Here is a 27106-nt window from a genome sequence, read left to right on the forward strand (position 1 = left end):
TTTGTACCTGAGTCATGGGTGTTGTCTATGTATTTAAGTATACTTTGTCAAAGGACTGTCTCATTTCAAACAAAGACAGAGAGAATCATACTAGCTTTGTCATATACTAGTACTAGCACCCAAAACATAACTATGAGTATAGTTTTCCTGGTTCTTACTGACTGACAAATTGGTTTGACCATCTATATATAGTTATCTAAGTATCCTAAGTACCCACAACACAAGTCTTCTTGAGCTTACTGTACAGTCCGACAAGAAATTGTAGAAATTAAAAAGTAGCAACACTGTAGTCTCGTCCCTTTCAAATCAATTTAAGAAAATGGGATGACACTACAATATTGCTAGTTGTTAGTGACCTTGCCTATGAAGGTGATGGTTTTGCGTCCCGGGAAGGGCAGTTATTTGTGTGAAGAACATTTGTTCCCGAGTCTTTATCTATACATATTTGTAAAGCCTTTACCTATATACCTTTGCCTTTACACATTCAATTCACTTTCCTATTGAAAAACAAGTGCTTGCCATTGTGCATATGGGTACCAAATTTAATCTACACCGTTCATCGGTTTATATTTGATGACGTAACAGGAACACATTTGTTATTTTAGCATTAATAACATATTTTATATACTTATTAGTAGGTATAGTAGGGATAAGTTATTGACTCACTCTTACCTTTGTAGGGACGTTGTTACGTGTTGCATTTGTGGGTGCATAATCCATTTTTCCATGACACTGTCACTATAGATAGGTAGATATTCAGCGCCTCGGTCACATTGGATCCTTTGGGTGAAATGCTGCGTACGGCCCACAATCCTTTGATCGTAGCAGTCCTTTCCTAAGCAGTTTCAATAGAGGCGATTTTTCAGACGGCGCCTGCGTCTAAGCGACACTTCCGCGTTGTTCGCCGCCCACAATGATGTTGAAGTATGCTTTTTACTACAAATTCTAATTTACAAACACTATTATTCGGTATTTTCTTGTGCTTCGATAAGTTATCTGCAAGGGGATAGCTCGCTAAGCTCGCGCTACGTAGCTACACCTAGGAGGAGTAGGAGGCGATAACGATTTGATTTCGCTTGTCAAAAGTGTCACTTGGCTACTTGGCTAGGCAATGTATGACAGATGGCGAATCCCGGTAACGAAAGTTTTGCGTTTCGTTACAACATTGCAACTTGGCTAACATTTTTGTATTCGTTAATATTTTTCGACAGACTCATCTACGGTACCTGTCATTCCCATACATTTTTTATCGATTCGTTAGCGATATCTTTTTTCGAAATGTGTTTTGGCTAGGCCCCCAGTTTAGAAAAAAATGATATTGGAAACTTCAATATCATTTTTGAAGACCTATCCATAGATAGGGATACTACACGTATGGGTTTGATGAAAAAAAAAATTAAGTTTCTGTTCTAAGTATGGGGGACCCCCAAAATTTAATGTTTTTTTTTTCTATTTTTGTGTGAAAATCTTAATGCGGTTCACAGAATACAGCTACTTACCAAGTTTCAACAGCATAGTTCTTATAGTTTCGGAAAAAAGTGGCTGTGACATACACGGACAGACAGACATGACGAATCCATAAGGGTTCCGTTTTTTGCCATGTAGCTACGGAACCCTAAAAACGAACTACAGGTATCGTAAACAACAATTTGCCACCGACGCGGCACCTACTCATACCGAATAAAGTGCGTAATTTTACTTGTTTCAGTGTCATCGCCTAAAATTAACATATTAACACATTTTATACCTACAATAAACACATAGAACACGTTAAAATACTATAACTATGTGGAAATTAGTATAAATAGTTAAATAGAGTCTGTGCGGAAAGAGAAGAGTTGTAAAAAGGGCTTGTGCACAAATCACGCGAGGTTCGATAGGGGGGGTCACGAAAAAATCACGATACACGTTGGGGGAGGAGTGGTATAAGGAAACCTCACCTGTATTTTTCTACAGTGAACGGAATTAAGAAAAAAAACCTTCCACTTGAGTAGATACTTTTTCTCGGTTTCGTTAAAGATAAATCTTCACTCTGCACTTCAAAATAGCGAGTCTGTTTAACGAAAATAGAAAAATAAACAAGATTTTCTATATAAAATACTATTTATCTTAAAATTAGGTCGAATGAAAAAAAACCAAAATAATACACGTGAGGTTGTGTGGGGGGAGGGGGTAGCCAAAAACCTCACCAAATATCACCAAGGGGGAGGGGGGTCAAAAAGTAGCCGAAAACACCTCGCGTGATTTGTGCACAACCCCAAAGTATACGTAGTATCTTCTTAGTAGTTTGTGGGGCTCCCATGCTACGTCATTCCGTTATTCCATTCTACGTCTCTCCTCTTTCCGCACAGACTCTAACAGTTAAACTCTGTGCGGAAAGAGGAGAGTCGTGGAGTGTATGGGAGCTGGAGTCTAACTACTGTAGATTGGTCTTTTAACCGCTTCTAAAATAAGGTAGGACACATAGTGCACTTGTAACTCAGTCAATTTTACTTTAAAAACTATTTTAAATCAGTTTAAAAACTGGTAAAATAGCACTTGGACCATACTCGTAGAGTCTCCGCGGAAAGAGAAGAGTCGTAAAAAGTATGGGCTCCCATACATTCCATTCTACGTCTGTCTTCTTTCCGCACAGACTTTAACAGTTAAACTCTGTGCGGAAAGAGGGGAGTCGTGGAATGTATGGGAGCTCGAGTCTAACTACTGTAGATTGGTCTTTTAACCGCTTGTAAAATAAGGTAGGAGACATAGTGCACTTGTAACTCAGTCAATTTTACTTTAAAAACTATTTTAAATCAGTTTAAAAGCTGGTAAAATAGCACTTGGACCATACTCGTAGAGTCTCCGCGGAAAGAGAAGAGTCGTAAAAAGTATGGGCTCCCATACATTCCATTCTACGTCTTTCTTCTTTCCGCACAGACTAACAGTTAAACTCTGTGCGGAAAGAGGAGAGTCGTAGAATGTATGGAAGCTAGAGTCTAACTACTCTAGATTGGTCTTTTAACCGCTTTTAAAATAAGGTAGAAGACATAGTGTCGGTTGCACCAAAATGTTCGTATCGTTAAAGAGTTGGCAAATTTTTTATGTATAGAAAGTTTCATAGTAAAGCGTTGGGGCGCGGTGGCTAATGTTGATCAGTCTGTCAAATGTGGTTGGTGCAACTGGCCCATAGTGCACTTGTAACTCAGTCAATTAAACTGGTAAAATAGCACTTGGACCACGGACTGGACGCACGCGACTGGCGGCGCGGCGAGTGCCAAATCTAGGCTATTCATACATCGGCAGTATGAACGGCCTTGATTTTCCTTTCTTCGCGCCATCGGTCGCGTTCGTCCTGGGGCCCGTTTCTCAAAAGCTTGTAACTTGTAATACAAGCGGTTATCACTTTTTTATGCGCTTGTCGTGAACGCTTCATAACGCTGTGTCTGTTTAGTTTATTAGAGAAATATCTAATATGCAAGTTAAATATCCAACTGTGTTTGTTTTCTTTTATTTTTACTTTGTTTACGTTTTGCATGAACACGGCACGATCATGTTTAAAATGGCTGACTGCGTTTTCAAAAAGGCGTTTTTCAGTCATCTTGTGCAGTCAAACGAAATGCAGTTTGGTTTTCTGCACATTTCTGACTTTTGTAAGTATTTAGGTACTCGTGCGTTCTGCTCACAGAATAATGTACCAGAATAATGTAATGTATTTATTTTTTTATTTACGCTGTTAACTGCACACCATAATGCAATTATAAAGCTTGGCCAGTAATATATGATCATTGTCAAGAGGGCGTTGTTATTCTCATGTATGCGTGTTGACAGCATACATGTTGAGGCGTGTTGACAGTTCAGTTTAGTATGAAAGAAAATAGCTCCAGTGAAATTCCGCAACATAGCGCGTGATCATATATTCCTGGTCAGGCTTCACCTGACTGAGGCACCGCACTGGCGGGTATGAGATGAGACCCATTAAGATTACAGCTGTCAAATTAGTATGAAGAATTCGTCCCATAAAAGTTTACATTCTCCTACGCCGTGCCTTATTATATTATCGCTTGACGCTTGTATTTCCCCAACGCAAATTAAACGCTAACGCCTCCGCGTTCGTTATCGCAAATCGCCCCGCTACCCGTCTTCACTAAACGCGCACCTCGCCAATTCGGGCATCCGGCCGCTCTCGGCCTATCGGAAAACTGTAGTATTTCGCAACGGCTCGCGCGCAGACGCGTACCGAACGTTACATGCGATTACGAATTTGAAATTCTCGTTCCGATTTTCTTTTGTTTAAAAGTCTAATTTTCGCGAGCACGTCACCGAACTTTATTGCGATTCCGAATTTGAAATTTTCAAATTTTCTTTTTTTTTCATTCTAATTTTCGCGAGCACGTCGTTGCGTTTTTCTTTTCTTTTATCGAGTATTGTTTTCGCGGATTTGTAAAGCAACGTTTGGTTTACAAGAACTTTTTTTAAAAGTCTCATGCTGATTTTTTTCTGTGAACGGATTTCGGTGCTTTGGAAGTTAGGATGATCCCGTAAGATTTTTTATCTAACTGTTATCAACTGGGGGTTTTTTGATTAAATTAATTTAATTTAATTAGCCGGGTACCTATGCCCTAATAGCATATAATACCCTTAATTTATATATTTGCCTATTTACATTTCATTTAGTAATAAAATATTTTTACCGATTTAATTAATATTTTTGGATCTTTATATTTCTTTTTTGAGACGGCACGAATAGTGATATCCCATACATTTTGAGTATTTTTTGTACTAATAATGAGTCATCTTCAATAATGTTCATCTGCCTACCTACCTTTATATATATATTTACTTACTACTTTACCTTTTTAAATTTAATAATCTATAAGAAAACATATCTAAAAATAGAATCGTTGCAATTTTAAAATTACTTACATCGATTCTATTATTAATTTGTTTTTAAGTTGTTACTTATCCTTATGGAAATTTTTCACGTTTGTTTCTTTTTTGAACTAGTAACTTATTTTTAACTTGTAAATACGTCAATGATAACCCTGCTTACGACTATGCTAAGTATTTTTACAGTACATATGGTGCTACTTTGGGGCTATTTAATTCATAAATTACGTCATTTCAAATTAGGGGGGGGGGGGTCTGGACATCGGATGATGGTAGCATGACGTAGGAGGAAACGGGATCATTCGAAGCATGATTTTTGGATGATTTTAGGGGGGGGTGTCCAAAATCGACAAAAAACGATGACGTAATTTATGGACAACCCCTTTACCGTACTAGTGCGTTAATTAGCACTTTACGTGCCTATGTCCAAAAATCATAGGGCCACATGTATTGTAAAATGTTGTACAATACACGTGCGAATAGGTAATTAGCAAATCGTGTCGATTTAAAACACTCCCTTCCGTCGTGTTTTAATTTATCGTCACTCGTTGCGAGTTTCCTACTTTTCGCACTTGTATCGTAATATACTATTATTATTTAGTCCTCTACATAGAATTAATGCGGCCGATAACGATGATATACCTCTTATTTATAACTCATCATAATTCATAACAGATTATGTATGGTTTACTCGGGTAATTCCGAATGTCGAAAACTGTCGGATAATTCCGAAAAGAGACTTTTATTATGATGGAATTAAGGGTGATTTTCATCTGAATTTCGGAATTATCCGACATTCGGTATTACCCGAATACACCTCCACCACAGTATATATATACATATATATATATGTATATATATATATACACTGGTTTTATATTAACATAGCATCGCAGTGTTGACCGTAAATAGTTCTTTTTCCGGATTTTAAATTCAAAATGTTTATTGCAAATCACATTACATATTATTAGGTGGAGCTTGTAAGTAGGTGGGTTCACATGTGACACCCTGTAAGGGCACAGCAATACTTAAGACTAACATGCATATAGATTAACATAATTAATCGTTTTAAAAACTAGTCGAATATAAATCAGTGTTGCCAGGGCTCTGGAGTCCTAAGTTACGTTTCGTTTCCCTAAAAGTCACGTTTTTGCTGCTTAAGTCACATTTTTATATTATTGTATTGTATGGGTAGGTATAGCTGGTCAAGCAAATCTTGTCAGTACAAAAAGCCGCGAAATTCAAATTTTCTATGAGACGATATACCTTTGCGCCTACATTTTTCAAATTTGACGCCTTTTTCTACTGACAAGATCTGCTTGACCAACTTTAAATCGATTTTCAGATTCAGAAAATAATATATTTCCCAAAAAATGTACTAACTTTATATGATTTTTCTTTTTGAAACATACATTTTCATACTTAATGCTATTTGTGATCGATTTCATGAATTTTAAGGCGTATCCAGACTAGTCAATTTTTCGCCAATCTGATTAAATTGCCCGATTGAATGAAGACGTGCGGACGCAAACGCCAATTTGGCTCGCCGAATTAAATCGCCGATTATGACCGATAAAACGGAGTACGGGCGCAAGAATACCAATTTGTGACGCCAGTTTCTTTATGGGGCATTTTTTCAATTTAGGGGTACTAATATAATATCACCATAAATCTATTGATATTTTTGTTCCTGAAAATAATCAATTCTACCAGCAAAATTTGCACTTGATTACTTTGCCTCACATGTGGATAAAATGGAACTTTCTTATCAGTTTTTGAACAATCACGAGAGCCTTTAAGCGGTATCCAGACGGGATGAACAAATCGGCTGATTTGATCAGAAATAAAATTGGCGTCAATCTCCGATTTAAGGCGTATTCAGATTAGTCAAATTTTCGCCAATCTGATTAAACTGCCCGATCGAATCAGAGGCCGCCAGAGGCGTATAGATAACTACTAGGTATACTATCAAACTAAATAACACCGTCATGTCAAGGTAACAAGTCTCATTTTGCCACGACTATTATAATAAACGTGATGGTGGATGTAACGTCAAAGTGCCAGTGCAAGTGTCAACTTGGGTGCGTTCACTGCGTTCCTAAATAATACGAATTGCAGAATTAAACTTGTCCAAAATTCGACTAGCTTAAAAAGTCACAAAAATTGCCTCATGATCGAAAGTCACGCACATGTCACACGAGAAGGCCAAAATTCACGAAAAATGTGACTTTTGTGACCATCTGGCAACACTGATATAAATAGAAAAACCTCTTTATACAGAAAATCTTGTAATTTTTACGCTGCGGCTTTGTAAAAATAACTACAATAAAAAAACAATTACATATATTGAATACCGAAATCAAAAATAACCCGAAAATTCGATATTTATAAAATCCTGAATACTACGACTAGTGTTTTAGGGTTATTATACCAATTCGGAAATAGTTATTTTTAATACAGTTGCTCAAAAAGTGCTACTTTACGTAGCTGTTTAGCGTGCGGAAAGTTGGTTATCTCGAACTAGTGCTTTTTACTTTTCCAATTTTTTTAAATTTATACTTGTTCCAATTCACGACTACTTATTGATGAGTGTTAATATCAGCATAAAAACCTACCGTTAATGTAAGAATACGAAAAATATTACATATTTCATATTTAATTACTTACCTCTTCATCATTATAACACGTTTATTTTTTAATATTCAATATTGAAAATTCCGTTCTTAATAAGTTGACTGAATGGAACGGAATAGCTGCCAAACGCCCATAGATATAATATACTTAAAGACGACGTCTAACCGAGCTGTCACTGTTACCACTTTTGTTTAGTGTACGATTAACAATGTTTTTCTTATTTTTTCGCAACTGTATTAAAAAACGTCGTTCGATACACGTGCGGAAATGTCATTCTTCACTCGTCCCGAGTCTTCCACGAGCCGCAGCGGCTCGTGGCAAGATATCTCGGTACTCGTGAAGTAATGACATACCTTCCGCACTAGCATCGAAATGTACTATTACGATACATGTGCGGAAAAGAGGAAATTCGAAACGAGTGGCGATAAATTAAAACACGACCGAAGGGAGTGTTTTAAATCGTCATGAGTTGCGAATTACCTATTCGCACGTGTATCGTACAACGTTTTACAGTAGGTACATATGGCCCTTTAAACTTTTGACATACGCACGAAAAGTGCTACTTTATGCGCTAATGCGAGAAAATAGGACCATATGTACTGTAATAGTACATTTCGATGCTAGTGCGGAAGGTATGTCATTACTTCACGAGTACCGAGATATCTTGCCACGAGCCGCAGGCGAGTGGCAAGACTCGGGACGAGTGAAGAATGACATTTCCGCACGTGTATCGAACGACGTTTTTTAATACAGTTGCGAAAAAATAAGAAAAACATTGTTAATCGTACACTAAACAAAAGTGGTAACAGTGACAGCTCGGTTAGACGTCGTCTTTAAGTATATTATATCTATGGGCGTTTGGCAGCTATTCCGTTCCATTCAGTCAACTTATTAAGAACGGAATTTTCAATATTGAATATTAAAAAATAAACGTGTTATAATGATGAAGAGGTAAGTAATTAAATATGAAATATGTAATATTTTTCGTATTCTTACATTAACGGTAGGTTTTTATGCTGATTACGACGTTTAAAGGAAACTAATATTAACACTCATCAATAAGTAGTCGTGAATTGGAACAAGTATAAATTTAAAAAAATTGGAAAAGTAAAAAGCACTAGTTCGAGATAACCAACTTTCCGCATGCACGCTAAACAGCTACGTAAAGTAGCACTTTTTGAGCAACTGTATTAAAAAAGGCTTTTCTTCCCTGCCACGAGGGATCAAAGTGGCACTTTTCTGTTCTAGGACATTTTATTGTCAGTATAAAATATTAACACATTCATATTCAATCATTTAAAAAAACACAAATAAATGCATGCAAATACAATTTTTAAAACAAGATCACAACAATACAGAGCTCAGAAATAATAATTAATAATACACACTTAGCTCAAACAAAAATACATTGAAATATGAATATAGTATGCCCATAATGTTACAATTTATTTATAATCGAATGGTCTGGATGCACCTTTATACACTTACATTATGCAATTTATGCATTGATGTATCTTAGGATACATTTATAGGCTGTAGGTATCCTGTTACGGTTTCTACGAATTTTAAGCATGTGCTTGTCAATATTGTAAACATAAATAGTAATATGTAAATAACCTACAGTCTGTAGTAAAGATCGGGGCCTGTGCAGTGGAATACGGCGTGTTAATGGCGGTAAGGAGTTGGCGTGGAAATAAAACACTCACGTCTCTGCAGATGAAGCAATGTGTATTTCTCAGAATACCATACGTTCATATTTGTCAGGCGGGTTACACGACACACGATAACTAATTAACTATTAATTAGAATATAATTTAAAATGCGAGGATAGCAAACACAGCGGCCATAGAGATAGCCATCAAGGAAAGAGGACAGAATGACATTCGGTGTTGCCATAGTTGAGAATATAATTTCCAACACAGTCATCATCATCATCATTATTTCAGCCTATATACGTCCCACTGCTGAGCACAGGCCTCCTCTCATGCGCGAGAGGGCTTGGGCTATAGTCCCCACGCTAGCCCAATGCGGATTGGGGACTTCACATACACCTTTGAATTTCTTCGCAGATGTATGCAGGTTTCCTCACGATGTTTTCCTTCACCGAAAAGCTAGTGGTAAATATCAAATGATATTTCGTACATAAGTTCCGAAAAACTCATTGGTACGAGCCAGGATTTGAACCCGCGACCTCCGGATTGAAAGTCAGACGTCATATCCACTCGGCCACCACTGCTTCAACCTACAGTGCATATGACAAATAGTATAGGATAGAATACTCGTAGCGACCATACGTCCATCATTCTTTCTGTCATTTCTGATTTCATCATTCTAATCAATTCACTGTCAATATAATGTCATTTCTAGTATCATTACTTTGACATAACTCCAATACTGACGGAAATTATTAAAATAAACTTCATTACTTGCCGTCATTCCTTCATGACACTCCCTACACTATCACTAAAAACGTCATTCCGTCAAAGTAATGTCAGTATCCATGATAGTGTCGAGGCCGTAATAGAGAGCGTTAATCCGTGACAAAAAATAAAAGAAAACAACAAGTAACACAACAACATAATAGTCACGATATAGACGATGAGGATGACTCACACTGTTTTGTTTTGTTAATAATTTACATTAGAGTGGTAATCCATTAATTACGTCACACGAATTTCAAGGTTTTTTGACCCCTCCCCCCCCATTGTCACACTTGGTCACATTTGGCGAACCCCTCCCCCCCCTGGTGCGACGTCACATTTTTTCAGCGTAATCGGAAAATCGATTTAAGTATTATTATTTTTTTGTCATAATATTAGTAAATTTATAACCCAAAACTGATTATGAAAAAAAATTAAACTATTAAAAACGATTATCGTTCCAAAAACTTGTTTTTGAACTGTAAAGTAATTAAAATGATTAAAATAAAATTTTGGTTACTGATGAAGTTAAAGTGACGTCACAAAGTTTGTGACCCCCTCTCCCCCTTGTCACAACATGTCACATTTTCTTGACCCCCTCCCCCCCTAAACGTGTGATGTAATTAATGGATGACCCCAGAGTGGTAATCATATTAACATAAAAGGTCCTAATTTATGTATTTTGGGTTTTACTATTTACGTAGGACGAAATAGTTATTTGTTTTACAAGGGGACAAAGTTGTTGTTTAACCGCTCGTGCTAATATTGATACCCGAGCAAGCGAAATGCGAAAGATTCCAAAACTGCGCTGCGAGGGTTTCAATGCATGAGGGTTAAACAAATTTTGCCCCCGAGTGAAACACATTATTTTTCACCACACCAACCCGAAGCAAATATTACTTGTAAAATTTCAAATAAAAACAAACCAAGTCAAATCCAAATGAATGTTATTAAACATTTATCATCCAAAATCATCATTTAAAATTCAACTGTACCAGCAAACATAAGAAAACAACTCAAAATTTTCATTTTTGATTACTTTGCCTTACATGTGAATAAAATGCAACTTTGCTATCAGTTTTTGATGTGCAAAGTAAGCCTTTCCGAGCTGGTGTGGTGAAAACAAATGTAACTTAAGGTTGAAACACATCCGTCATCCGATTTATACATGCATGCAAAATTTCAGCTCAATCGGAAACCGGGAAGTGGATCAAATTTAACTTGCAAAATTTGATTACACACAGACAGACAGACAACGGTCAGGTGAAATGAAATAAAAGCTTGTAATAGTTTTTGGCAAAAATTTCATTTTTGGTACAAGCTTTTATCGCTGACTTTTCTTACGACAGACAACTAATACTCATCTAATTTAGGGTTAGGGTACCAAAGTATTTTTGGTGGTCATTATATTTGTAGCCAAGTTAAAACGCAGTAACTCTGTGTGCATCCCATATACGGCCCCGACACTATCATTAGCAATGGCATGAAATTTCATGACGCTCCAGCGTTTGGTCCATTCAGGTCATGACATTCCTAAATCTCCCCACACACTTATCAGTATTTCTATCAGTATTTTCATCATTACCTGTCACGGGGAATTTTAAGTTATTATTTTCCTAACCGTTCTTAGTTATGTTGTAGTGTACGTTTTGAAGAACACAAAACCAAGACATTATTCAATCATCGATTCAAATATTTCTAACCTGTCGTAATTATACTATGTACTGTGGCAACTCTATGCCCGATGAGCCAGAAAAAAGCAGAAAAGGAAATAGTTAATTAAAAAGAATATTTATTTGTTTCAACCTTTTCGTGCGTGCGTGCGCCATGACTGTGTAAAAGATTGGTAGTTAAAAAATGTATCCAAATATTTTTTTTTATTCTTACCACGAACCGGGAATCAAACTATTCTTAAAGTACAATCAGCATCATATAGTAGGTAGCATCCAAAGTACCTATTCAAATAGTTCGGTACGCCATACATACCTATTATATGGTGTACCGAACTATTTGAATACTTTGGATGCCACCTACTACTTATATGACGCTGACTGTACCTACTGGATTCATATAATACATATAATATACACATATACTCATATACAAATAATTATATACATAGAAAAAACCGGGCAAGTGCGAGTCGGACTCGCGCACGAAAGGTTCCGTACCATAATGCAAAAAAAAAAACAAAAAAAAAGCAAAAACAAAAAACGGTCACCCATCCGAGTACTAACCACTCCCGACGTTGCTTAACTTTGGCTATACTTACTCCGTTGGCTCAGCGACCCAAAATGAGACTTGGCCTCCGACACAAGACAGCGCCACTTTTCTCGGTCCTGTGCGACCTCTCGCCAATTGCTGACTCGAAGGTCGCGCAGGTCCGCTTCCACCATGTCGCACCAGCGATATCTGGGGCGTCCGATAGGACGTCTTCCTGCTGGACGGCCCTGGTATGCTCTTTTCACGTTGCGATCTTCATCCATTCTCAAGGTGGCCCAACCAACGGAGTCTGTGAGCTTTAGTCTCTCCCATGATGTTAGGTTCAGCAACTAGGTCTTCGATCTCACGGTTCGTAAGGACTGACCAGCTCCCGTCCGGTCTTTTTTTTGGGCCCAGTATCTTACCGAGGATCTTCCTCTCGGCATCCATAACATAACTCAGGAACAAATATTTGTGATGATCAGTTGATCACACAAATAAATGGCCTTGTCAGGATTCGGACCCGGGACCTCCTGCTTCGTAGGCAGGGTCTCTAGGTCGCTACCAACTAGGCTAGGATGCCGTTAGGAAGAAATAAATTGCAACTATGTTCGCGGTATCCGTGTGTTTTGTACGTTCCACAGAATTCTAGTAGATTCTTACAAAATTATACAGGTAGCCTGTTAATTCGTGTTATTGGTAAGCACAATTTGAATAATAACTAAGTAGTTTAAGTAGGCCACAAAATAGCCTGATTTGACCTAGCAAGGTTGTAATCAATGCGATTAAACATGGACTTAATTTTAATTACGATACGAGTCTAAGTTGATGTCTAAAATTGCAATAAATATCTAAAAGTTTTATTTCTTTTTATAGTTACATTGAGACAATTTAAAGTTTGTGCCCGAGTTAATTTAACTCTCAATTGACCGGTTTTTTTTTTGACATTCGCTCAATAGAAATAATCACGAACATAAGTGTAAAACTAACTTTAAAAAATTGTAACAGTTTTAATGCACAAAAACTACAAATAATATGAAAATTTCCTCTAAAAATGATCAATTTTATTTTTGAGGGAGATGTTATTCGTTGATTCCAGCACGTCTCCTTTCATCTCTGACTCATTTTAAAGGCAATCCTTACCTACGATACCTACACGTTATTACCTAAGATTATTTCATTAATATCTGGGGGGAGACCGAGCTTTGTTCGGAAAACATATAAAAACTCAAAAATGCGCGTTTTCCCAGAGATAAAGACCTATATAGCTAGATCGATTTATCGCCCCCGCAAGTCCCGAAACCGCCCATATAGCAAGTTTCGTCGAAATCGTTAGAGCTGTTTCCGAGATCCCAGAAATATATATATAAATAAACAAGAATTGCTCGTTTAAAGGTATTAGATTATACCACATTATATATATATATATATAGATTAAGTGCCTACTAGGTACTTATTTATCCGTGGAGATTTCTAACGCCAATCGATAAACATGCGATAGCCTAAATATTATATGCGTACACTTGAACTGTACTGCATCAATTACTCCGATTTCTACTTCCCAAGGTCCGTTGTAACATCTTTAAAGTTGAATGTTAATGATTATTCAGTGAACACGTGTTTGTACGTAATTATAATTACTCAGATTAGTGTAACATTAACCTAAAACACTTATCGATGGGCCCGATGCGAATGTAAACAATTGGCTTTGCAAATCTTAATTTGCACTTGTAAATGTAGCTGAGTATTGTAGTTTTGACCGTTGCGAATAGTATCTATTTCACACACATGTATTATGAAATCATCTACGTCAGACATTTTTTGATGACATATTTAAAATTTTAAGTTAAAATGGGACTGGGCTGGTCATGCCTGCCGAATGCCGGGCGACTTGTGGGCCAAGTTACCCACAGAGTGAAAGCCCCACGAGTCTAACCGGGTAGCCGGCAGGCCTTGTCGACGATGGCGGGATAACTTGAACTCCTTGAGAGGCTGGCCAGATATAGCACTAAACAGAGACGAGTGGAAGAAGAGGGGGGAGGTCTTTGCCCAGCAGTGGGACACAGTGGCCACTGAATAAATAATTAAGAAATTGTACCCTCACTTCCCTCACCATGAGTTTTACGCCGCCTTATACGCTAGCGACAGCGTCAACTCAAATTCATTGATGGGGGATCAACGGCTTGTTAGATTTGACAATTTTGACAGATGAATAACACCAAAATTCTTTGCCCCCAGGTGTTCCACCTCCGCGATATCCGCTGGGAGCGACCCCGATTCCTCTCCAAGTCGTTCTTGGCGTTCGTGACCTTCAACCTGATCAGCTACTCGCTGTTGGCGGCCGAGGTCGTCACCACCAACGTTGCTGACACCACTGCTAAAGAGAAGGTAACTCATACACCCGCGATAACCGCTGGGGGCGGCCCCGGTTAGTCCAAGTCGTTCCTGGTGTTCGTGACCTTCAACCTGAGCGGCTACCGCGAAAACCGAAATTCGCAAATTGCGGGGATCCTTCTCTTTTACTCCAACAAAGGCGTAATTAGAGTGACAGAGAAAAATCCCCGCAATTTGCGAACTTCGATTTTCGCGGTTATAGCCCTGATCAGCTACTCGTTGCTGGCGGCCGAGGTCGTCACCACCAACGTTGCCGACACCACTGCTAAAGAGAAGGTAACTCATATACCTGCGTTTTCTGCTTTCTCGAGCTCGACTCGACTAGTAATAAACTCAACAACCGTTTGCCGAAGTTTACAAAGTTACTTCCTTCGTGCTTTGTTTAAATGTGCCTTAAACTTTTTAGATAGAGTAGCTAACTAACTAACTTGTATGTGACTATTGTGACTCTTGTCAGGCGTGGCTCACTCCGCGGTTTCGTCGCTTTGCTACAGGTAGCTAAAAGTAACACCACATCAATTTTGGTGGCTAGCCATAAGCCGCGCGTGGCGCTGTCGCCACCCATATCTGTCCTGATCGTAACAGACGCGCTTTTGTAGAGAGTGAGTTTTCTGTACCTAGTACTATTATTTATTCTGTGCTTTTGTATTATTTATTAAGTAAATGTAAGATTGTATCTCTCTGCCGATTCAGCCCAGACGAAATTGCTTTAAAAAGAGCAAAAAATTTTACCAAGAATTCAAGCCGCGGGATAGCTTTATTTTTTATTGTTATGACGAGTACTGTTTGGAATTTGAATAAAAAAATAACAATCGCCTTCTGACCATAAAGTAATTGGTAGTTTATACGATAACGGTGCATACTGCTATTAAATACAGAAGTTACTGACCATTCAAAACGAAGTATAGACTATTAAAGGTTTTAAAAGTTGCACTAATGACATTATTAATAACGCTAAATAAATAATTGTGTTTTATTGACAATTGTATAAATGTTATGTCTGCAAACTATTAGGATTAGGACATGTATTGAAGCTTTAACTTAGGTATATTCGTACTCTCATCTCAGTGCGCTTGCACTAAGAGAAGTTGATTCATTGATTATGATCAGGGCTAGTACTTTTAGTGCGGACGACGTAAAAGTCACGACATTTTGCGCACAGGATGATGTATGTGGTAAATTAAAGTTTTACGAAACTTGTTACTGGTACGTTTACTTATTTAATAAATTTGTGTTAGTTGTTATACCAGGCGTGGCTCACTCCGCGATTTCGTCGCTTTGCTACAGGTAGCTAAAAGTACATCCGTTCGACCCCAATTTTGGGGTTTGCCATAAGCCGCGCGTGGCGCTGTCGCCACCTAGCGGCCATATCTGTGCTGATCGTGACAGACGCGTTTTGTTAGAGAGTGAGTCTTCTGTACCCTAGTACTATTATTTATTCTGTGACCATACCCCGAAATTAACGGAATTCAATAAAAACACGGTGTATACTGAGTGTCTGTTTGTCCGCAGAGCTTCTACCAGCACGTGTTCAACGGCTGCTACGCGGTGCTCCTCTTCATCGTAGTCACCTTCTTCCTCATCTACGGCGTCGAAGTCTATTTCAAGGTAAACCATCATTTTTAGGGTTCCGTACCCAAAGGGTAAAACGGGACCCATTACTAAGACTTCGCTGTCCGTCCGTCCGTCCGTCCGTCTGTCCGTCTGTCTGTCACCAGGCTGTATCTCATGAATCGTGATATCTAGACAGTTGAAATTTTCACAGATGATTACTATTTATGTTGCCGCTATAACAACAAATACTAAAAACAGGACAAAATAAATATTTTTAAGTGGACCTCCTGGTCCACTTACCAGGAGCCCCACTTTTTTTGCGTAATGGTAGTAATGGTACGGATTTTTTTTGTGCGCGAGTCCGCCTCGCACTTGGCCGGTTTTTAATATTCTTTTGTTTAAGTGATCAAATGTATCAATCATTTTCATTGGAAGGCTTTTAAAAATATATGACAATGACACTACCATGTATTGACGAGTCAAGGCCCAAAGGCAATCAAGCTAGACAGTTTTACCACCGAAACCGCACACAATGGGACATTATCGTGGCACCACTGTCCACGCTGTTAATTGTCCATTGGTAAACCTTATTGTAATAGGCATAAGGTCTACCGATGGACAGTTGAGAGTGTTACTGTGGTAGCTCATAAGCAACTCTTAAGGGATTGTTATTGACTTTGAAATGATGATAGTCGATTGTTTGTTGTTAATGTTTTTTCTCAAACATGCAATGAAATATTGATGTTATGTTCCTTATAATAGGCTGCAAAGTATGACGTTTCAGGTGCGGCTAGGACAAATAGTACATTATTGTCGAGGCTCGGAAGTAGCTACTTGCAGGCTGAGGATTCGTTTTAAACGGACGACCTTGGGAGTCCGTTTAATTGAATCCGAAGCCAGCAAGTAGCCTTCCAGCCGAGTCATATATAGTGCTTTTCTCAAAAATGGTGCAAGAAATATAAATATCATAGAAATATTTTACAAAAGCAACATTCTTACGTATATATTTTCACAGAACAAAGCACTTGCCGCCTTTTTTTTTTTATAAAAAAATAGAAGTGTATTTTTCTGCCGAAAATACGCCAACCTATTTGAGGCAGCTAAATAGTCGCGGTACTAATCATCTGTTTGGCTGTTTAATGGGCCTGTGCCTTCATTTGATATGGCCATTTCAACTTTTAAAAAGTTTGGAACTCGACAAATAATGGAATTTGTATGCAACATTGCAGTCCTAAAATCGAGACTGCAATGTTTTTAACTTTTTAATTTTTGACTGACCATAAACTCCGCGCTTCGCGACCTATTTTTTAGATGGCAAAGTCGACTTTGCCGTCCATTTTTGAGAAAAGGTAGTTAATGGAATTTCATACAAATCTTGCAGGCCTAGGTCGGCAAAGTCCTCTTTTTAGGGTTCCGTACCCAAAGGGTAAAACGGGACCCTATTACTAAGATTTCGCTGTCCGTCCGTCTGTCACCAGGCTGTATCTCACGAACCGTGATAGCTAGACAGTTGAAATTTTCACAGATGATGTATTTCTGTTGCCGCTATAACAACAAATACTAAAAACAGAATAAAATAAAGATTTAAGTGGGGCTGAATACAGCAAACGTGATTTGTGATCAAAGTTAAGCAACGTCGGGCGTGGTCAGTACTTGGATGGGTGACCGTTTTCTTTTTGCATTTTTTTCCGTTTTTTTTTGCTTTACGGTACGCAACCCTTCGTGCGCGAGTCCGACTCGCACTTGCCCGGTTTTTTTAATCATTCGCGACACTTGATGCTCAAATATTCTTTATCCATTATTCTTCTATAATTCAGTCAATAAATAGGAGCCGTGCGCGTTGGAGGGTCTGCCATCTTGTGGCCTTAATCGGAAATATATGTGCACATGTCATAGACCTAGTATTACATACATAAGCTATACGCGTGCCTCCGTGAGGGACAAAACATACGCAAAGCGACAATATTAAAAACACATTTTAACATTCCTGACAACATACCAAAAAACAATCTAAGTAATTCGGTCGGGTTATTTGTTGCCCACCATAAACCATACTAAATTTTTGATGGGGAACAAACAAAAAGTGAGACTGTGACAAGGACAAGCAATAATACCGCTTTCTCTGCTATTCCTACTGAAATTTCCATAAGTGCATCTCGTTCGGTCGTTTGGCCCCTCCCCCCGTGTCATCTCTATATTATTGTACCTCTATGGCACATGTACATTGTCAGAGCAAGTGCTATCATCTACCATCTACCGTTCTCGTCGGTACGTTTCCTTGTGCATAGTAGGTCCTGCCATCTTGTGGGCTACATCGGAAGCATAAACGACACATTTACGCCTCGCGCCAAAAATCTGACGGCTCCTATGCTGCCCCCTATAGTGCCCTATAGTTCAATAAAATATACTTGTATATGTACTTGTGTATGAAGGAACTCTTCTAATAACTATGTACAGTCAGCAGCAGAAGTTGCTAAGCGGGTTAGGTGTTCAAAATTATCTTGACGCGACTTTATTGTTAAGAAATTAAGAGCGTGTCAAGGTAATTTAATAATTTTGAACACCTCAAGCAACTTCTGCTGCTCTTTTTTTTATATCTCAAAATAAGTTCTCAAGCGGATTCGCAGGTTTGTCTAAGAAAACGTAGGTATTTTGACTAAGCGTATACGCAGCGGTGTAGTAGTTCGTCCAGAGTAAATACAAATACTGCTCCCTGCGAGTTAATTTAATTATTTACCTATTTAATTTTTATTGCACAAAAGAAAACTTATAGTGAAAAAGGCGGACTTACAGCAGCATTATCTGCAACACAACCTTAACGAAAAGCAGAGAGTTTGTATACCATACTTGTAAAAAAAAAGAATATATAGGAAGCATTCCCTAGTCCTGAGCTGGCGAATGCGATACCGAGCCATTCGTAAACCGTATGCGATGAGATCGTTAACTGCTTAGGCCCACTTGCACCATTCCACTATCCCGGGGCTAATCGGTTAAACTTGAAGTTGCCATGGTTACCAGTACAATTTGACACTAGGTTAACGGTTTAACTGCTTAACCCCGGGTTAGGCACTTGTCCCATCAAGAGCGAGTAAGCGATTAACTATCGGCGATTTTCTCGCCCAAGAAACGAACAAAAGATTAGGATCCTGTGTTAGTAAAAGAGCCACATAATACATATATTAATTAAATAGTTCATCGCTGGCTGTTCACACCGCCGGCGAGAACACTCGCTCTACTAGTTTGTCGCCGCGATGAGATAAAACTAGCTCAGCGGTACTCGCTCGGCGATGCTCGCTTCGTAGTTAGAACTCAAACTGCGAGACCAATCAGTCTGCGTGTTCTGCTACGCTGCACCGCCCGAGCGAGTGACGCGAGTAATAGCCAGTCGCACTCGAACACTTGCCTATAGCCGAGCGACAAAACTATTGGAGCTAACACTCGCTTCTCGCCGCTCGCCCACTCGTTTCTAGTTTATCGTTCTGCTCGCTTATCGCTCATCGTCGGCGGTGGGACAAGTGCCTTAGTGGGACGGTGCAAGTGGGCCTAACAGATGTAATACAAAATTATTTTCCTTCGTGTGTTCACGGAAACGTACGAATGTGTCTTGCTATTTCAGTCAGTCTCGGTTACAAAAACTACTGAGGTTGATTGAAGTATCATGACAAATACGAACGTTTCCGAGAAAATACGATGGAGAACATTTATGCAGTACATCTTTACATCACATAACCATCTACATCTTTTTGTGGGGCCTTAGTCAATTTGTGTAAAAATGTCCTATAATATTTATTTATTTATCTTTACGTACATTTCGTAGTACTAATTTAGCTTTCCCATACGCACGAGCATCGCCATTCGCCAGATCTGGACCGTCTGGACTCTGGACGGACCTGAATGCTATTGGTATAATATATAACACTAACATTGTCTGTACAGCTTCGCGGTGAATTTCTAAAGGAGACGAAGGTGTGCACAGTGATACAACCGCGTCCGGGAACATCATCCGCGGCAGATGATGACGCGCAAGCCACGCTCGTCACCAAGCAGGTAACGATATCTATGTGTCTTAGCAATACCCTTCTGTTTTGTGACTGACGCGCTACAAGCCGGTGTAAGCACAATAATAGTACTAGCGTACAGAAAGGAGATTTCCTACAAAACCGAAGTTTGACAGCGATCCAGGGAGGAATCATGCTGTTCCTTTCTAATGTGTGTATCCCTTTCGGCTATTCATGGTTGTCAAAATTCAAGCATTATACTTATCTGTGGTCGCGCACGCAAAGGGATGTCTCGTTGTGTCAACCTTAATAATTGCTCGGAAAGCCGAACGGAGCCGAGAATGCCCGAAAGGAGTGTCCCCCCATTACTGCTATATCCCAGCTTTCTACTGCTTGTGTAAAAGTTACACACTGATAATTTCGGAGGACGAAGACTATTACCTAACTATAAAAAGTGACCCTTAGTTTTTTCACCAATCTCTATAGGTTTGTTTCGTGCACCACATTTCATGATCACCTGTTCGTGTTTTTCTAATAAAGTTTATCCAACAGGGCGTCCAAACGGACATGTCTCGCGGCGGCGCAGTCGATCCCCGCTCGGTGGACCACTCCCAACTCCACCAGTCCAGGGTCGGGCTCGTCAGCCAGGCTTTGATGCTCATCCTCATTGCTGGGTTCCTCGCCTCGGAGACGCTCAGCGAGCTCTGGAAGACCAAGTAAGTTGACGACTCCCAACTCCATTCAGGGTCGGAGTCAGCCAGGCTTTGATGCTGATCCTCATTCCTGGGGTACCGCGCCTCGGAGACTCAGCGACGTCTAGAAGACCAAGTAAGTTGACGACTCCCAAATCTCTCCAGGGTCGAAGTCATCCAGGCTTTGATGCTGTTCCTCGTTGCTGGGTTCTTCGCCTCTGAGACGCTCAGCGAGCTGTTGAAAACCAAGTAAGATTTGTTTATTTTAGGATTCTCAACAACAACCCATGGTTCGTTAGCCAGTCTTTGATGTTCTTCAGTGGGTTACCTCGCTTCGGACAAGCTCGGCGAGCTTTGGAAGACTAAATTAATTAGTGTCCCCAATCCCAACTTATTTATTCCTGGTTCGGACTGTTCTATGCTTTTAAACTCTTCATAGCGGGGTTCATCGTCAAGAAAACGCTCGGATTGCAGTGGGTGAAGAGTTAGAGCCCATTGTAGTTGAGAAGCCAACTCCAATTTGCTTCCCTGGTCAGCCTGACTTTAGTGCTTATCCCTGGAATGCCTCGAAGACACTCAGAGCTTTGCTTAGTTTATGACTAGATCAATATGTGTAAAACTGACCCCTAGTTAGTGCTTCTGGGTATTTTCCGCAAATCGACAACCATTGTGCCTATTTTGCGTGAAACGAGGTTGAGCTACTCTAGCCACCCCAGCTCCTCCATGAAACCTAGCCTCTAGCGGCCCACCATACAAGGAAAATTGGCAATCGAATTGGAATCAACGGTTTTAGAAAATAGAGTTGAAAATGTTTTGTTTTAAAATCGAAGGAAACAAAATAAAAGCAACTCTATTTCATTAAGACTTAAATTTCATTGGAGGTAATTTTTACTAGTATTAGGACATTGAAACAAGAGGCTAGCAATGTTTTCAGGTTGCTAAGTGCCTCTTTTGGTGTGGTGTCTAAGGTTGCCTCCAGAAACTCGCGAACTAAATTGACAGGTCAATGTGCACAAATGATACCACAGTTTGGCCAGTGTTGTTCGTATCGATATTTTCAAAAAAGTTTGAATTAGAGAATATCGCGAGAATTCACCGCTAGTGGCGCTACTGTTGCGCGGTCAGTTAAAATGTATCTTTAAGTAATTTAAATTATTTTACAAATGTTACTTGGTATTTCGAAAATTGTGCAATTTTATAGTAATAAATACAGGAATATTGGATAAACATATTGTAGGTAACTAAATAAATATTTTATTATATTTATTTTATTTTATTTGTTAGGAAAACTTACAGCTAGAGTAACAAGTTGTAGGTGATAACATAGAAACAGTGATTTTGGCTCAAAATACAAATAAGGCCGACCCAGAAGGGAAAATAAGATTAGGTCAGAATTTAAATACAGTTAGACCAAAAAAGTCTGCAGTGATTTTAATAGCCCACGCAGTGTAAGTATTATTTTAAACGTCAAAATTCTATGAAATTATGACGTATTAAATAACAGTTGCACTGCGTGGGCTATCAAAATCGCTGCAGACTTTTCTTGGTCTAACTTTAATTATCGATCAATCTCATCTACCGGTCACATTGTATAAAATTAAATCACCAATTTTAGATTTATGGCGACAACCGCGAGCTCTTGATATAAACAACTTGCCCCCAAACCTGCATATTAAGAGCCAACAGGAGTGGTCATATCTCCATACAAACGTACTCGACTGTTTCCTCCGTGGGTTTTGATGCTAGAGCAATGATTTGTCGGACCGTTTTGCTTTTTTTTGATATTTTTGTTTTTTAAGGCGCTAGAGCCTTTCAAAAATGGCCAAAATGGCCTCTTTGACTATGCCGCAATGAGAGACGTAGTATTCAAAACGGATATCAATTAGCCAAAAAAGCAAAACGGTCCGGCACAGATAATTTCATAATCATTTAGATTTCCAAATTTGGTTACGATTGGTTAAGTTTTGGAGGAGGAAACAGTCGAGTACAAAACCTCGATTTTTGAGATTTTTAAGCAGGATTTTTCGCCTTGTCCTTATCGCACTAGTTATAGGAGCCGCTTCCGTTAGCGAGATGTGTATATTTAGCTAAAATCAGCTCCTGTTTCGTCTTAACATTGAAATTTGTCAGTTTCACATCCGCACCTCCTGATTTGATTGGTAACGTCACAATCTTACAATCGAATCAACCACTTTTCTCGTCACATTCATACAAGTCGAAATCGTTTGTGACCCCTTTATAATTAATTATCACATGGGTAGTAAGTGCATCTTACTTATCGATATCATGTTATCGACATATACCTTTGACTATTTTTTCTTTGCTATTCCTGGTATCATTTTATTTGTCAAACTCATGTCAATTTAGTTCGCGAGTTTCTGGAGGCAACTGTAGGTATTTGCTCCTGTATACTTCTACCTATTTACAGTCTAGAAGTGACCCCTAATAATAATTCATTGTATTTCTAGAGTCCCAGTGGTGTCCCGTAACTGGCACGACCTTGTGTTCCGCCTCGCCGAGATCGGGGTCGCGCTATGGTTCCCCTGCGTCCTGTGGAACTCCATGGCGCCCGAGCGACTCTGGCTGCTGAACCCTCGGCGCCTGCTGGCGCGCCAGCTCGACGATGCCAAGCTGCAGGAGTTGTTGCAGCATCACCAGGACGCTAAGGTAACGTCTACACCCCTCCCTTCCTCTTACCCCTCCCCTAAGCAGAACCAAGGGTACTGGCGCCCAAGTAACACAACGTAGCTGAATATTGTTTGAATAATAGAGCATGCCGTACTTAATGCTGAATAAGGTAGCTGTATAACAGCTGAATAAGCGTTATACAGACGTTATACAGAAGGTTTGGGCGCAAAGTGGGCAGTGCCCACGCCGCTTATTTCTGAATAACAGTAATGTAATAGCTATATAAGTGTATGCCCACACATTGAACCGCTGAATAACACTTGTATAGAGGCTGTCAAAAGCTTATATACCGCTTTTAAACCAAAGTTATCCAGCTTTGTACACAATGAATCAGTTATTCACACGTTATGAAGCTTTTGGTTCCAAAGTGCATTTTTACAGAAAATATATTCAGATATTTGTGTTAAATCAATGATTTGTCTTCCATTTTAATTTATGAACTCGTGTCAAAGTGTAGTTTCTGCAGTGAAAACTTACAAAATAAGGAGGACATCACCCATGTATTTATTTGATGTTTACATAACTTCAATTTCATTGCGCATGCGACTTTACTGTTAATATATATATGCATTTTATTTAAAATTTTAAAGCGCCGCGTAAATAATGCACCGTTTCAAAAGTAAATATAGAAAATTTACTACTCCACATTTAAATTTGTAATTTTTCTGCGGTGTTTAGATGTTTTAGTGATATAAAATGTACTTTAACAAGTTATGCTACGATAAAACTAGTTTTATAAATGAATAAAATGGGGTTTTCAGTTCATTTTCAATTCCTATATAATTGTAGAGGTTAGAAAGTGAGCAACCGTAATGGCGTCCGACTGTGCTGAATATAAGCTGCTGCCACAGCTATTATTGTGCTAATTTCTGAATAAGCATTCACGTTATTCGCGTTACTAAGCAACATGTTAGATAATAATGGTCTTAACACAACAAGTTTTGAATAACATCAGTATAATAGTAATTGTTTTCTCAATCTTAAAGCCTATTAGGGTTCTATACACAAATAGTAAAAACCACATAGATCCTTACTACTTTGATGATAAAACATTATAGGTATGTAACACGGGCAATATTCAATCCTACTTCCCACTAATATTATAAACGCGATATAATATATAAGTTATATGATAAATCTGGGGGCACGGCAGTTTACACAGTTATTTTTTCCGTTATCAGTTCCGACAAATATGTAGTAGGTAAAGGTAACGCAAAGATGTACGACGTGAGTACGAAGATGTATATAGTATGAGTGGTATGGTTACGAGTATGGTATGAATATGAATATGGTATAGGTGCGAAGGTGAGGGTATATCATTCATTCATTCATATTAGTAGCGGGTATCACGGGTATGAGTACAATTAAGTATAGTTTGATATGGGCAGTATTGTTTAGGTATGAGTACGAGTACAGTGTGGGATGGGTATGAGTAGACCCACTTGAAAACTAAAAACAGTCTGTTCAAAATCGACAGGAGAATCGATTTCGCTATGAGGGTGATTATCAGAGCTCGGATAGGGTGAGCTATTTGCCTTATAATTTGACATGTCTTATGTCATATATAAGGCAAATAGCTCACCCTATCCGAGCTCTGGTGATTATTTTATTTTTCTCATACCCAGTCCAGTCTACAACTTTTTAATGCAACAATATGAATAACTAGCATTTGACACATTGTTTGCCAACTAACAACAACCTTAAATGGCCATTGGTAAACTTTATCTCGTTGCAGTAAGGTATGAAAATGGTCAGTTAACAGTGTTTACGATGGTAACTAGCAATTGTTTTACGTCATTAAAAGTAGAGATGCAACGGATAGTTGTTTGGCCGGATTCCGGATATCCGGCCTGGACACTGGCCGAATATCCGGTATCCGGCCGCCGGATATTCGGCCGGCGGAACTATACCTACATTTCGGTTTTTCAGGTGCGCATTCTGCAGGTTTGACCTGTTTCCTAGTAAACGTTCGCGCGGACTCATTTCTAGGTTCGAAATGAGTGCGCGTGCAAGTCAGTGGAATGATTAAATTGTTTTAAAATAATAAACAAGTACGATTATGACCGTGTCTGTTTCTTAAATCCAATTTGTTTACTCCGAAATCATGCAATGTTACTATCCGGTATCCGGCCGAATAGAAGGTCACTATCCGGTATCCGGCCGGATAGTAAAATAGTGGCCGGATAGTAACCGGATATCCGGTGCATCTCTAATTAAAAGGACTATGTATCTTGTGTAAAATAACCAATCGAAGAGAATTGTTAAGAAAACTAAACCTCGATTTTTTTAATAATGGTTGGATTAAAGAATATGCGTATTTATTCTTGATGCGTTCAAAATAAAATAAAAACACGCTCAAGCTCAAATCAATCAGACTCAAGTAGCACTGTTGACCGTGGATAAAGCTGCGGAACCCTCTCCACTGCGCACTTGTTGATACTAAGCAGTAGTTTGAATAGCGCTTCTCGTTGCGTTCATTTTGCAGCTTTTAGCAAGAAAATATAGTATATGTGTACTAAAATCGCTATAACTTAACTATAAGTGTTGTTTTAGTATTTATTATTCAGACGTTATGTCAATAAAAGCCATAATTAACCCATATATGCAGCTACTGAATAACAAATAATATGTGGATTTTATTACAGCTTCCAGTAATAGCGTCCACCTTTATTCAAAAACTAGCGTTAAAACAGAAACTGCAACCGCTTTTATACAGTTGAAAGTCTTCACCGACGCTTCTTTTCAGCATTTAGTAGCCACTATCACATTTTTCTTAATATTGTCTGCTTAAAATCATACAACACAGAATATATACAGCTAATTGCTGCTAATGCTGCTATTATGCAGCTTTTGGTAACCACAAATGCTTTAAGCTGAATAATGTCTAAGTAACTGTGTAAGAAATAAGTATTATTCAGCTTTAATATGCAAAACCGATACTATGCAAAATTTATTCAGCATTTATTGGTATAAAGGCCCCACTAGGCCCACATATTTTCTTATTCCGAATTTAGTAATTTCCACCGCATATACACAAAATTTATGCAATCTTAATTTGAATAAGATGATAATTTTACTCTATTATCCTGCTTGTGTGTTACTTGGGCGGGTAATGTGGCTACACTACGTCTCTGCCTACTTCCCTCGCTACTTCCCATGCCACTTGGAGTGTGTCGCCGGGGCACAGAATACCCTGTACAGAATAATAGTACTAGGTACAGAAGACTCGCTCTAACAAAACGCGTCTGTTACGATCAAGATAGATATGGCCGCTAGGTGGCGACAGCGCCAAGCGCGGCTTATGGCTAGCCACCAAAATTGGTGTGGAACGGATTTACTTGTAGCCACCTGTTGCAAAGCGACGAAATCGCGGAGTGAGCCACCCCAGGCCGGGGTATAATATAAGGTACTGTCACTCCCTCTCCCCCCTTCGGTCCTCCCCCAAGCTCCAGACAGAACCGCAAATGCAAGACCAATGAGACGCTAAGATACAGTCAAGTATAAAAATATGGGTGCACAAATCATCTAAAAAATATGTCCCATAGTTCTTAATTCCCTGGCATAAGAGCTATGGGACATATTTAAGTAAGTTATACCCATATTTTTACACTCGACTGTACCTTAACTAAGAATGAGTGAAAGAAGACTAACGTGT

At 38.9% G+C, this 27106-nt stretch overlaps 1 protein-coding gene and 1 long non-coding RNA gene across 2 annotated transcripts in view; one reads left to right on the top strand and one right to left on the bottom strand.

Annotated features, from left to right (window-relative positions):
- Positions 1-27106, top strand: part of LOC134673998 (uncharacterized) — a 109974-nt gene that overhangs the window by 72990 nt on the left and 9878 nt on the right. Inside the window, exons 5-9 of the mRNA XM_063532053.1 lie at positions 14364-14513; positions 16032-16127; positions 20010-20120; positions 20624-20787; positions 23232-23430. Of these exons, the coding sequence (XP_063388123.1) occupies positions 14364-14513; positions 16032-16127; positions 20010-20120; positions 20624-20787; positions 23232-23430 (720 nt within the window). The remainder of the gene's footprint in view (positions 1-14363; positions 14514-16031; positions 16128-20009; positions 20121-20623; positions 20788-23231; positions 23431-27106) is intronic.
- The window catches only part of LOC134674013 (uncharacterized), a 176741-nt gene that overhangs the window by 38206 nt on the left and 111429 nt on the right, over positions 1-27106 (bottom strand). The gene's annotated exons all lie outside the window — the stretch shown is intronic.

This window comes from Cydia fagiglandana, chromosome 19 (genome assembly GCF_963556715.1).
Source record: "Cydia fagiglandana chromosome 19, ilCydFagi1.1, whole genome shotgun sequence".
NCBI classification, from domain to species: Eukaryota; Metazoa; Arthropoda; class Insecta; order Lepidoptera; family Tortricidae; genus Cydia; species Cydia fagiglandana.